We start from the raw sequence: 14,380 nt of genomic DNA, 5'->3' as shown, positions 1-14,380 counted from the left end.
ATTTGAAGAGGATTTGCGTGTTGCGTCACTGAATTGGGAAACCAACTATTTTTGAGCTCAAAAGGTCAAAGGTCAGCTCAAGGTCAAACTTCGAAAATCATCAATTTCAATCTGAAAAATAATCAATTTTCATTCGATTCACCTGAGCTTTGATTAATATTGTCAATTTTAATCTTAATGAAATGGACAATTACATGTATCCATGGCAACCTTTGCAGAGGCGGTGCATTTTGCAAGCATCATGATCTGCACAACGCCTTTTTCTTGTTTGTTTCTTTGTCAAGGCGATATCTCAGCCGTCCTTTGAGTTAGGAGTCTGAAATATGGGGGAAAACGTGGAGATGTGCTTTGGCAAAAATGTTTTTTAATTTATTAATCCATTAATTGATTAATTACCTAATTATTATCGATTTATTAATTACATATTTATTTTCTTTCTCATTCGGGCAATTTCTCAGGCACCTTTTGAGCAAGGAAGCTGATATTTGGACATGAAAGTGACCAAGTGATTTGGCTATAAAGTGTTTTTTGATTTAATGATTCATCAATTAATCAATTAATTATTCATTTTTCGATTATTTACGCAGTTTTCAAAAAGTTACAGATTCGGATGAAACAGTGGAGGTTTGGGTATGCTATTCAGCAATTGATTGAGAAATTAATTATATTGATTATTATTTATTTATTATAATTCTGCAATTAATCAATTAATCAATCAATTATTGTACAGAGCGCCCTCCCAATTCCGACTCCTTGTTTGCCTGTTTGTTTGTGTGCAGGATATCTCAAAAAGTTGTGGACGGATTCGGATGAAACTTGGTGCACAAGTTGGGTGTGTGACAAGGACGAATCGACTCGATTTTGGTGAAGATCCGAATCCAAATCTGGAAGTGATAATTATTTACGTGATTCTTCACCATTGAGAGGAGAGAGCTCAACCGATATATAGCACAATATCTCAAAACATTGCGGACGGATTCGGACAAAACTTGGTGAACACGTTAGATTTATGACAAGGACGAATTGATTCGATTTTGGTGAAGATCTGAATAAGACAATTATTGAATTTTCAAAGTGATACTTCACCATTGAGAGATTCGGCCAAAAATGCTACATAGCATAATGTTTCAAAAATATGTTGGGCCTGACATGTTCTCGTGGATCAGGCATTACGTGGCAGAGGCATGCAGTCCACCAAGTGCCCTTCTAGCTGTAAATGAGATAGCCAGATTATTTACCTCTCCTGAAGAATGTGTCGACAAGGCAACCCCCCCCTCCCCCAACTCCTACCACCACTACCACTGCCCACTACAATTGGAGAGAAATTCTAACTTTATTGCTGAATGGTGGTCGTATGGCAGCTTAGCTGCCGGGGTAGCTATCATTTCTTGAAGCGCGACTGTGTCGCTGATGCAGTGCCCCTCTACCAGTACACACACCGGAACTGGTACTCATTTCGCCGACCTTGGAAGGATGACAGGCTGAGTCAACCCTCTGGTGTATTAATTCAGCGGCCGACGGGGCTTGAACTCAGGACACTAGGATTTCAAGCGGCCACCCTAACCACGGAGCCAACACCAGGCTATTGCTGAATCAATTTGGTCTGACAGCTTTAAGGCAACAGTATTATCATATTAACAATTTTCTCCAATAAAATCATCTTTACTCTTTGCTCTCAGTCTGGATATGATCTTTTCACATTGCTGATGCTCAGATAACATATTGGGGGGGGGGGGGGGGGGGAAGGAAAAGGTTGTCATTGCTCTTTCCTGATAACGAGGCAAATGATGTTTGCATTTCAGCTCACATGATATATCAACTGACCCCTCATTTGCATAGAAATGAGCTCAAGACAGCATTTTCTCAAACAGAGGTCTCATATTATTGTGTAACATGTTGAGCAATTTAGGAAACATTATTACATCAAGATTGCTTCTTCTTTAATGGCCACCATTATCCCACCTTTTTTGAGGGGTCAGCCAGGGGAACTTTTGCCCGAGTCTTCACGAACTGGCTGTGCCAGGCCTGACGTTCAACGAGCTTGGAATTTGTTCATGGTGCCGGCAATAGCTCACCGACTCTTCATGAAGGACACCATGTGATCTTTTAACATCCCACCAACGAATGCTGGCAGGTGGGATTCCCGTTTAACGTCCATCTGAAGGATAGCAAACCTTGATGCATCACCACACCTTTGAAACACCGGACTGACAGTTTATAGCTGGGTTGGGAATGGAACCCAGGCTAGACAGCTTAGAGGTGAGTGTGCATACCTCGAGGCCATCTTGTCAGTCCATTACTTCAAGACTCATGGCGAAAAACAACTTATGAGCAATTTGGTGATGGTGAAGGATTCCCGTTATAATTCAACACAAATGGCAAGGGAGACGAACAAGTGGTTTTCACATAAAGACCCGTGGATGTTAAATTTGAAAAGCACCAAACACTTGCAAGTAAATTCAATTGTAAATCAAGCAATGAATCGACTCGATGTTGTCCGATGAATCCGATGCCAAGGAGTTGCATATACGTTGGATTCGTGAGGATTCCTTCAGCAAAACATGACAAATACAAAACAACAAGAGCGCAAGTGAGCACAATATACGCCGGAAAAAGAAGGTATAAACAGAATTGTGCTACTACATGGAAAACAGCATCCTGGTTGCCATGGCAACCACTTTAGATGACGAACGTATGTCGCGACACACCGTCTCCACAGTCTGTACCCGATGTACCAAATATGAAATGTGAAAGTTGAAAACTTTGGGAGTTCGAGTGCGGACAGGAACAGACGGACAGACAGACAGACAGACAGACAACCGGTATCACATAATACGCTCCGATATATATATATATATATATATATATATATATATATATATATATATACAAATATATATGTATATATATATGTATATATATATATATGTATATATATATATATATATATATATATATATATATATATACGTATATATATGTATATATATTCCATGTAGTAGCACAATTCTGTTTATACCTTCTTTTTCCGGCGTATATTGTGCTCACTTGCGCTCTTGTTGTTTTGTATTTGTCATGTTTTGCTGAAGAGAGAGAGAGAGAGAGAGAGAGAGAGAGAGAGAGAGAGAGAGAGAGAGAGAGAGAGAGAGAGAGAGAGAGAGAGACAGAGACAGAGACAGAGACAGAGACAGAGACAGAGACAGAGACAGAGACAGAGACAGAGACAGAGACAGAGACAGAGAGAGAGAGAGAGAGAGAGACAGAGAGAGACAGAGAGAGAGAGAGAGACAGAGAGACAGAGAGAGAGAGACAGAGAGACAGAGAGACAGAGAGACAGAGAGACAGAGAGACAGAGAGACAGAGAGACAGAGAGAGACAGAGAGAGAGAGAGACAGAGAGAGAGAGAGAGAGAGAGAGAGAGAGAGAGAGAGAGAGAGAGAGACAGAGAGAGAGAGAGAGAGAGAGAGAGAGAGAGAGAGAGAGAGAGAGAGAGAGAGAGAGAGAGAGAGAGAGAGAGAGAGAGAGAGAGAGAGAGAGAGAGAGAGAGAGAGAGACAGAGACAGAGACAGAGACAGAGAGAGAGACAGAGACAGAGACAGAGACAGAGACAGAGACAGAGACAGAGACAGAGACAGAGACAGAGACAGAGAGACAGAGAGACAGAGAGACAGAGAGACAGAGAGACAGAGAGACAGAGAGACAGAGAGACAGAGAGACAGAGAGACAGAGAGACAGAGAGACAGAGAGACAGAGAGACAGAGAGACAGAGAGACAGAGAGACAGAGAGACAGAGAGACAGAGAGACAGAGAGACAGAGAGACAGAGAGACAGAGAGACAGAGAGACAGAGAGACAGAGAGACAGAGAGACAGAGAGACAGAGAGACAGAGAGACAGAGAGACAGAGAGACAGAGAGACAGAGAGACAGAGAGACAGAGAGACAGAGAGACAGAGAGACAGAGAGACAGAGAGACAGAGAGACAGAGAGACAGAGAGACAGAGAGACAGAGAGACAGAGAGACAGAGAGAGAGAGAGAGAGAGAGAGAGAGAGAGAGAGAGAGAGAGAGAGAGAGAGAGAGAGAGAGAGAGAGAGAGAGAGAGAGAGAGAGAGAGAGAGAGAGAGAGAACCCAGTGTCAGGTACAAACCCATCAAACTCGTGGTGCCCCTCATTGTAGTTTGTGCAAAATAGGGAAAAGGATGAGGTGGTGCAGGACATCCTTTATCAAGGTTGGTTCGGTTGGTAATCCTTTCCAGAAAGCAAGGAAGAGGAGAAAAATCTATGTTTGAATGATATGCAATGTTTATCATTAAAAAAACAAAAAACAAAAGAGAACAACCATACAGCAACCTTCATGGACCCTGATCTTCATGGACCCTGATCTTCATGGACCCTGATCTTCATGGACCCTGACAGCTGAGTTGCATTTGGAATCAAAGGAGTTATCAGGTGTCAAAGAGTTCCAAAACATTGGATAGCCGAGAACATCTTACTCTGGTTTTGAGCGCCCAGGGTGCAGAATGCTATTTAAGTAAGGAGGCCGATAGAGCCTTGGGGGAAATGTTTTATGACTATGTCATCAGCTGATCCACTTTGGGATTGTAAAACCCATCATGTCAGCAAACACGACATAGCATACCTTTCCATACGTACCATCGCAAGACACACTGTGTGGTAACATGGTTGTACGAGTTTTGCTTTTAAGGCATTTGTACATCGAAGCTCAAGCGTTTAAAATAATGGGAAAAAAAAATCTCACAGATTTTTTTCGGATATCACAGATCGGATATGAACTCGACACAGGAAATGAAAATGAAAAAGGCCACCACAGGTGCAAGAGAATACAAACCACCTCCCCCCCCATCTTCACTCCCCCAGAGACCCTCCATGCTTTATGGGATATGAGAAAATCTCATGTACTTAATCTCAAGCATTTGAGCATCTGTTGTTAAGCTCTGAGAGATTTTCGAAGGAGATTTACTTGTCATGACAAAATCAGAAGCAATGATTAAAAACTTAAGCATTGTTGTTGATCAAAGGCCTTAGCATCAGGTACAAACTTGTGCAGGATTACGAGTCGGTTTCCTTGTAAATACACGGGTATCACGTGGTAGGACAGTTGACTGGCATTTTGGAAGTTGGGTTTTGTTATTCCATTCATGATAATTCTGAAGAGATTAAATCCACCTAAAGGGCTCTTAAAATATTTTACCTTCTCCGGAACATCACCACGAGGAGCACGTGCCCATGTAATTACGGAAGAGTTATGTCACTCTAAAAGTTTACCGCAAGGAATTGTGGGGCACAGCGAGGATCCGTTTATTTTGATACCTTGGACCGTGTGTTAATTATTTTTTTTCTGACGGAGATGTCAGAGAAGAGATTATACCTTGTTTGGTTGTCCGAAGATGATGAACATGATAATCGGAGAGGAAGGTTGGTGTGTTCGGACTTCTTTGTGCAAAGGTCGACATGTGAAATGATGTTTAGGGTCAAGCCCGTTTACTTTGCTGATTTTGTGGGCACTTCATCCACAATACCCACGTAGCAGTCTCTGTGAGAACATGCCTCGGGTCCTTCGGTTCCACCACTATTTCACTGGATGGATTAAATCGGATTTTTACAGACACTTCATGTTTTTTTTTTTTTAATAGCGTTCAACACAAGTGAGAACGACAATAAAACCTCCTCATTTAAAAAATCAGTCGTTGCTGTCGTTGTTGAATTCTGCCGACACTGCCATCCGTGCATGTGAAAAATGATACATTTTAAATTTTGACCGAGACGATATCCGCCGGATATGGCCTTGACATTATAGACCTATGTCTTCTTCTTCTTTCGGCTGCTCCCGTTAGGGGTCGCCACAGCGGATCATCCGTATGATCCGCATAGTGATTTGGCACAGGTTTTACACCGGATGCCCTTCCTGACGCAACCCTGGTCGCCTCTTACGACACAGGGATATGGTACACCTATTCTAACCGGGGTATACACCGGCCCAGTACACTGGTACTCATTTTGCCGACCTCGGAAGGATGACAGGCTGAGTCAACCCCCTGGTGTATTAATTCAGTGGCTCAACGGGGCTTGAACTCAGGACCTCTTGGATCCCAAGCCGCTGTCCTAACCACTGCGCCAACACCAGACTATACCAGGTTATAGACCTATGTGTCTTACTGGAAATCAACTTGGGGTGTATAGTGCTGTGGCCATTCTCAGTTTGGGTCCGAGAAGTAGGAGTAACCCTTCTCCAGGGAAGAACAAAGCACAAGTATATATTTTTGGTTTATTGGGATGTGTGGAGAAGGAAATGGATGGTTGTGAAAAACATATTGGGGATAACATTTATTTTTGACAGGATTTGTGCTTTTTGGAGATCCGCAATTTTGGGCTCGTCGTGAAATCACAAAAATGACCTTTAAATATTCAATTTTCAACCAATTATCACAAATGAGGTGTTATATCGTTCAGAATTAAGAGCGCGTTTTCATCCATTGGTTGTCATAGCTAATTATAACGTCACAAATACACAAACCTGAAAATATCAGAAAAAATATGATTAACTTTTCATAATTCTCAATATATGTTTATTTTGATTTGCTCACTATTTGTTCACCAGTCCTTCATCTTTGTCTTTGTAGGGACAGAGAATGTTTCATCATCTGTGACAGCTCCAGCAAAGAATCAATACGATGGAGGATGGTGAACCCCCAGCTAAGAAACCTCATCTGAGCACTAAAGAATGTATTTTGTGGTTCAAATCCCTAACCAAAGGTGGCATTATTGTGAAGAACCCAACACAGGATGGTCTTAAGACTGTGTTAACTGTTTGCAAAAAACGGAAAGACAATGTTTACGAGTTATTGTCGTCCATAGAAGACAACTTTTTGTCCAATGAGATCCATGTGTGCTTCCACAACCTATGTCGGGCAAATTATACAAGATCCTCCAACAACTATATGTTGGACCATGCAGCATATGAAGGTGCATCGACAGGGATTCCGTCAGCATGGCAAAGCAGTTGAACAGATCCATCCAATTTCAACATCCGTACTCGCTGTTTTGTGTGTGGCAAAGGGGACAAGACAAAGGAGAGACTGACTTTAATTACAACTGGTACTGGCAAATCGACCAGAGAGAAGGTCTTGGGGGCAGCTGCCAAACGACATGACTACGTGGTTCATACCCGAATGCTCACACACTCGGATCTCTTTGCCTTTGATGCAAAATATCACTGAAGTTATTTAGGCAGCCATCCGATCTGGAAACCGATGAAGACATTGAGTTTTCCGATTTGGGGTTAGCAAGCGATCATCTGGATGAAGATCAGATCTTGCACATGGCAGCAGCGATCCTGAGAAGCCATATGAACAATATCACTGATGGTGACATTTACATTTCGAGTCTTGAAATGGAGCTTGGTGAGTGTGGCAAATATGTACCAAATTCTCTTTATGATTTCCTGTCATGGTGTGTGAGCACAAATGCATTTGAATCCATGTCCAGCCAGTCCAACAGTGACTCACAACCTCGAGACCTGAAAATCATAGCTATATGCCAGAATATCATCGCTCAGAGTCGACAGCTATTGACACCAATAAGCCTCGGTCTGGGAATTTATGGACATCACACCTTTGGAAACAAGAAATTGGTTGATAATATCCATGCATTAGGTTATTCTGTGCCCTATGATGAAGTACGGAGGTTCCTAACATCAGTTGCGCTTGACCAGAAGGAAGCAGATGTGTTTGTTCCATGAGGTATTGAAAGGGTAGATAACCGTGCTGTGGTGGATGCTGCTGCTGCTGCTGCCATTGACAATTTTGACCAAAATGAACAAACCCTTGATGGCAAATAAACAACCCATGCCACGGCTGCAGTATTATACAAGCGCTGTCCGATAGATTCTTCAATGTGTCGTGTTACAAGAGCTAAGGAAAAGTCACTCTCTGCTGCGGATGCACTGGTGATCGATGATAACATACAAAGGTAATAATATGAATTGTATGACTTAGCAGTCACACAGCAGTAAGGTATTGGAGTGGCTAAACAGATATAATTGTTGCATGTGCTTGGTGCATAGTAATAGTGTAGTGATAGAATCTCTATCCTAACATTCCATGCAGTAATTAATGCTATGCTATTGTAATACAACATGGCCCTTATAACATGTAGAATATGGTGATGGATTGTATGCCTCCACATTTGTATGTGTAATTTAGGTATGTGAAACCAGCACGGAGACCTGAGCCACCAGAAGTCTCATCTGCAACAGTCACGTATGTGATGCTGATAGTTATCGAGAGGTAAATCAGAAGGACCTCCTCTGATAACTGGCTCGTCTGCAAAAGGAACATGATGCTGAACAGTGTATACCAGCATGGACCCAATTTAATTCCATTCTGTCCGAGAAGAACATGCCAGTGACTGCCATCCGGTACATGCCATTCCACCGAGTTCCTCCTACAGATCTCTTAACTATTTACACCATTCTATGCAAGTTGGTTGATGCTTGTAAGCATTTTGGACAAGAGCACATCCTGGTAACTGCTGATATGGCGAGATGTAGCAACGCACAACAAATTCCATGGGACAAACAGGAATATTTAGATGGGAAGGTGACAATACGAGTTGGTGGGATGCGTACTATGATGGCTTTGCTCGCTAGTTTAGGCAAGTTATTTGGTGATGGTTGGCTTTTGGCTGTACTATCTGAGTCATCTGTGTATGCTGAGGCAACGGCACGGCAAATGCTGAAGGGCTCACAACTGTCATGAGGTATTCGGGCATCAAAATTGCGTCTGAAGCTGTATTCTGAACATTCTTTCGATTGATGGTAGCATGGCTTGAAAGATTTGATCGCTCCCTCAGCAATGATGATATACAACAGAAGTTTCTTGAGCTACGACATGTGTGTGGTGCCAATGACAGTGCAGCTATGATCGATGTTGCCAGAGGATTGATGGATAGGCATGTCGCGGAAGTGATCGTGGAATTCTTAGCAGTTGGTCGAGAACAATCAGCAACTTTTGCATTTTGGGCAGATTTCATGGAGGGTGCTCAAGTCTTGTTGCATCTACTTAGAGCAGAGAAGGAAGGTTCCATGGAGCTTCATACGACTGCCATGTATGAAGCGATTGCTTCATTTTGGGCTGCAGGCAGGCACACATATGCCAAGTATATCCCTACATATGTGGTGGATATGAAGCGTCTCGAAGAGAACCACCCTGAAGTCCATCAGCACATGCGTGAAGGTGGCTTTGTTGTTCGAAGATCCAATTGATACCGATTCCATTCTTTCAGTATTGACCAAGCGCTGGAGCAGACTATGAACAAGGAAGGCAAACGTGAAGGTGACATCATTGGCCTCACACTGCGGAAGGGAGAAATGATCCGATGGTTGATGACCAGACACATTACGTCAGAGTTTGCGAATGACTTTCAAGTGCTTCTCAGAAATGCCACCGTTTTGCATCAGGATTGCCTGGCACAGAATTCTCTTCCTGTCAGGCTATCGAGTGTGACAATAACTGGGAGACATCTATTACTGTCAATGACAGTGACGGTGATTATTCATATTAATGCTTCCTTTCGAGAATAACAAATCATGAACATTTTTGTTATTTTGTGCAGAATGTTTACCCTTTTGGTGCATCTTCAGCAATTGAAAACTATCATTGTATAATAGTAGGTGATACTTTGCTGTTTTGTTCAAATTGGCCAGGCTGGATCTGGAATAGGGGGTTCAGTTAACGTAATCCCGGGGTAAGCTCCCCAAACCTCATTTGAGTGCCTTTTTGGATACATTCATCATCAAAAATGATTAGGAAAGTTTTCTGAGCTAGTTCGATTCAAATTAATCATTGTGTATGGAAATGCAGTGTGGTTTTCTATGGAACTTCTTGTGTGTAAAAGTAAAATTTGATTATATTTTTCTGATATTTTCAGGTTTGTGTATTTTGTGATGTCATAATTAGCTACTAAAACGATCCTATGACGAAAAAACTCTTAATTCTGAACAATATAACACTTCATTTGCGCTAATTGGTTGAAAATTAAACATTTAACAGCTGTTTTTGTGATTGTGCGACACACCCAAAATTGCAGACCTCCAAAAACACAAATCATGTCAAAAATAAATGTTATCCCCAATAATTTTTTTTTTCGCAACCATCCATTTCCTACTCTACACATCCCAATAAACCAAAAAAAATATGCTTATGCTTTGTTCTACCATGGGGAGGGGTTATCTTCTTTTTTTTACAAGCCATGCCACAGCATTAGTAAGGATATGATAAAATGTCGAAGTATGACGATATTTTTGGTGTTGATGTGATACGGCAGGAAGTACGATACGAACCGCAATACGACCACGTGTAAAGCTGTTACAATTGATTTGTGAAATGTCCCTTCAGCTTTGTGAAATGAGTGTTATGAAAGCTTCAGCTGGTGATGTTGTCAAGTGGTTTTGGGTTTTTGCGGCTCCTCTGCATAGCAATTGTATGATACGATTGTAATTAGCACGTTTGGCAAAGTGTCGGTGCGAGTAACGCCGCGAGTCGCAGCATCAGTGGAGTGTCAAAACATTTTCAATTACCTGGTTAGGTAACTTGCCAATCGAAGCTGGAACTTAGTGGTTTCAGCTTCCACTTTCACATTTTTACTTCCAATGCAGCAATTAGCAAAAAGATCCCTCATTGTTCCACAGCATCGTCATGACACTCCGCTTATGTCACAAGCCTCTTGAAAGGGATTAACAAAGTTGAGGTGGATCCAGGATGGAGACAGGTTCAGATAATATCTATCTATAATTCCAGCAATGTGTGTGTGTGTGTGTGTGTGTGTGTGTGTGTGTGTGTGTGTGTGTGTGTGTGTGTGTGTGTGTGTGTTTGTCTGCGACCACCGTTTCTCGACAACCACCGGTCCGATCTGATTGAAACTTACCAGGAATATTGCCGGGGCCCCACAGATGTGCGTTTGAGGTTTGATGTCAATCGGACGAGCGGTTCCCAAGTTAAGGCCATTTATCTGTGAACCAATGACAAGATATGGTGCTATGACGTCACGAATGACGTCACAATTAATGGTTTTTATTTATTTATTTATTTATTGCACAATTGACGGTCCGATCTGATTGAAACTTGCCAGGAATATTGCTGGGGACCCGCGGATGTGCCTTTTCGAGGTTTGATATTAATCGGACAAGCAGTTCTCAAGTTACGGCCATTTATCTGTCAACCAATATCTGAGAGAGAGCGGGACGGGAGAGGGGGAGATGAGAGTGGGGGCGAGAGAGAGGGGCGAGAGAGGAGGGGAGAGAGGAAGGGCGAGACTAGGGGGGAGAGAGGGGGGCAAGAGAGGGGGGAGAGAAAGGGGGCAAGAGAGGGGGCGAGAGAGGGAGGACGAGAGAGAGAGAGGGAGCAAGAGAGAGGGGGCGAGAGAGGGGGGATGAGAGTGGGGGCAAGAGAGAGGGGTGAGAGAGGAGGGGGGAGAGAGGAAGGGCGAGACTAGGGGGGGAAAGAGGGGGGCAAGAGGGGGGCGAGAGAGGGGGGCGAGAGAGGGGGCGAGAGATGGGGCAAGAGAGAGAGGGGAGCGAGAGAGAGGGGCGAGAGGGCTGCACATACTGGCACGCCCCTACGGGCCCGCACTAGTTATATATAATACCAGCAGATAACCCAGTTGTTGTAAAGGAATTCGGGTCCAAATACAGTGGGGAAAATTTAGGGAGTTTGAGAGGAACGTCTTTTGACAGCATAATAGTCACTAACTGTTAATACTGCTCAGGTTTCTCGGTGAAGTAAATCGACGATAAAGTAATTATACGTTGGATGGAATTGACTGAATATTTTGTGGTTATAAATGTTTACCTCCGGTAGGTGTGTGAAGCAGTGACCTTGAGTGTATACACTGGCCATGTGCGCAACCTCACCACAAAAATGCACATCACTCAAAATTGTGTGAATATCGATAAGTGTAAACCTCCAGATGACCCAAGAGATCTTAAACATGTTTCATTACGAATCAATGTCATCAAAAACCTCCTCCTCTTATTCGATTGGTTGATAAATGAGAAAAACATTGAGTGTGTTCTCCTGACTGTTTAAATACAGTTTGGGTGGCATCAGTTTACATTAACATTTATTCAGTGAGAAGAGCGAGTCGTGATCAGGAAATATGGTTCGATGGTAAAAAAAAAAAAAAAACAAAGATGGCAGATGTGATCCTGGCTCGATCGCAGAATTCACCATGGAAACACTGCATGACGTCATCAATTGTTTGAGCCCTACAATCATTTATTCTTCCTGTCTTGAGTTGGATATGCTGTGTCAACGTTCAATTATGGTTGTTGAATAAGAATCTTGAGGAAGTTAGTCGTGTCGTTGTCACTGAAATCATGACTTCGGCGAAGGGAAGGTAAATAGAGTGGTATTTATATGAAACCATTATTACAAACATGCAATCAAGTGAGTAAATAATAAGACATCTGTGTGTCAAATATGAGTTAACATGTGGGATTGGGGGGGGGGGTGAGGGGCAAGGTGGGGGAAATTGCACTCACGCGGCTGGATCGAGCCTCACGCAGATTATATGTGAGCTCACGACGGAGGTCTCGATGGAATCGAACGCCATATTCAGGATAGAGGTCGAGGACATCACGTAGGCCACGAATGTTGAGACATTGCAGGTCACAGTATGTCAGAGACTTTACATCGGCGTTGCTCTGAATCACCTCTACTTTGTTTGAGAGATCGCAGCCAATCAGGTCTCCCTTGCCTGTTGGGGAAATATATTCAGCTCAACAAAGTAATCCATGCTGCTTCAGCTATGATCGAGCACCGGGTTACTCCTGTCATCCTAAATAATATGTCAAAGCTACATTGCATGTTATGAGTGACAAATCTCATTAATCAAGTAATCCTTTGATTGTAAAAGTGACAAAATATTCTGAAAACAACCATTTGTCAAAGACCTGTAACCTCTCTGACAACATGGACATAAAACTTTTTTTTATCGGACATTAATGCCACACCACCACGAGTAAAATCACAGAGAGCCTACAGGGTTTCTGTGGCATCCCAACTCAGCAAGTACGAGCCAAGACCATGAAACACTAACCAGACAGAACCTGTCAGAAAAACCCAATTTAGCTTGTGTTGGATTGGAAATGCCACGAAATCATTGCCACATCTGTATCATGTTTATTTATTGTCCTATTGGGTTATATTCACCTCCACGACCTCAGGTGGATGGAGGTTGTGTTTTCATTCCTGTTTGTTTCTTTGTTACTTGCGAAAATCGAAGATTTTTCAAGTATATTGGTTGGCTTTGTGCATTGTTTTTTTTTTTTTGGATAACTATATTAATCGCCTCCATTTGTTTGTTTGATACTTGGCAAAAAAAACATCTTTTTTGACAAGTATGTTGATTGCCTCCGTTTGTTTGTTACTTGCAAAATCGAAGATTTTTCAACTGTATTCTGTCTGTCTGTTTATCACCAAGAGGTCACAATTTTAAACCGATCTTCAAGAAACTTCACCACATGGTAGAGTTTGTCATAAGGAAGAAGCCTATTGTTTTTGAGGTCAAAAGGTCAAAATAGGCCAAACGTCAACAACTAAGGTGGTACTTTCTAAAATCCTCAATTTTCATCCGATAGACTTGAAATTTGAATAGGTCTATTGAAGGCTCCTTGGTTTCCATGGTTGAGTCTTTGCTGTGAAATGCACTTCGCAGCAAAGGAAACATGCAGAAACAGCTGTTTTATTCTGAAATAATCAGAATCACTTCAATTTAACATAGGTGGAGGCAAATTAACTTGGTGTGTGATTTTGAAGGTGACTGGTTCCACCTGAGATAATTTACAATTGCTATTATAAAGGGGTTGGACACTTATCCAACTCAGATATTCTGGTTTTGTCATTTAAATTAATTTTCTCAAATTTGCAGAATTTATTTTTCACTTGGAGGTTGTGGGTTGCGATGTGTAAATAAAGGTGGAAAAGTCTGATTGAATGCAGTTTCATTCCAGGCTATCAGGCAACAAAAGGTGAAAATTTTGAAGGGGGGAGGGGTAGACTTTCTCGAGGCACTGGATAGCATGATATTTCAAAAAATTAAGGACGAATTCGGATAAAACTTGGTGAATGAGTTGAAGTGACAAGAACAAGTCGGTTAAATTTTAGTTCAGCTCCGAATTCAGATGCAGCCTATCAGTGGGATACAAAACATAAACTAATCAGCCTGGCGGAGGTGTGCGCTCTACCGATTGACCTTCTCGTTTCACCTGTGTTGAACAGTAATTCTTGTTGGATCCCATGTTGTCTTCTTTTGAACAAATTACAAATTACAAAGTTTGTACAAATACAAACAAAAGTCCTGAT

The 14,380-nt window shown here is 42.2% G+C and overlaps 1 protein-coding gene across 7 annotated transcripts in view; it reads right to left on the bottom strand.

The window, feature by feature from the left end:
- Window positions 1-14,380, bottom strand: part of LOC147027941 (voltage-gated delayed rectifier potassium channel KCNH8-like) — a 603,764-nt gene that overhangs the window by 42,900 nt on the left and 546,484 nt on the right. For all 7 annotated transcript variants that reach the window (XM_085877809.1, XM_085877808.1, XM_085877806.1 and 4 more), the window contains one exon: window positions 12,559-12,773. In XM_085877809.1, coding sequence (XP_085733935.1) covers window positions 12,559-12,773 — 215 coding nt within the window. The remainder of the gene's footprint in view (window positions 1-12,558; window positions 12,774-14,380) is intronic.

This window comes from Eptatretus burgeri, chromosome 4 (genome assembly GCF_056783735.1).
Source record: "Eptatretus burgeri isolate ZD-2024b chromosome 4, Ebu_testis_v1, whole genome shotgun sequence".
NCBI classification, from domain to species: domain Eukaryota; kingdom Metazoa; phylum Chordata; class Myxini; order Myxiniformes; family Myxinidae; genus Eptatretus; species Eptatretus burgeri.
The sequence above is the reverse complement of the archived record's forward strand: the minus strand, read 5'-3'. Positions and strand labels throughout refer to the sequence as shown.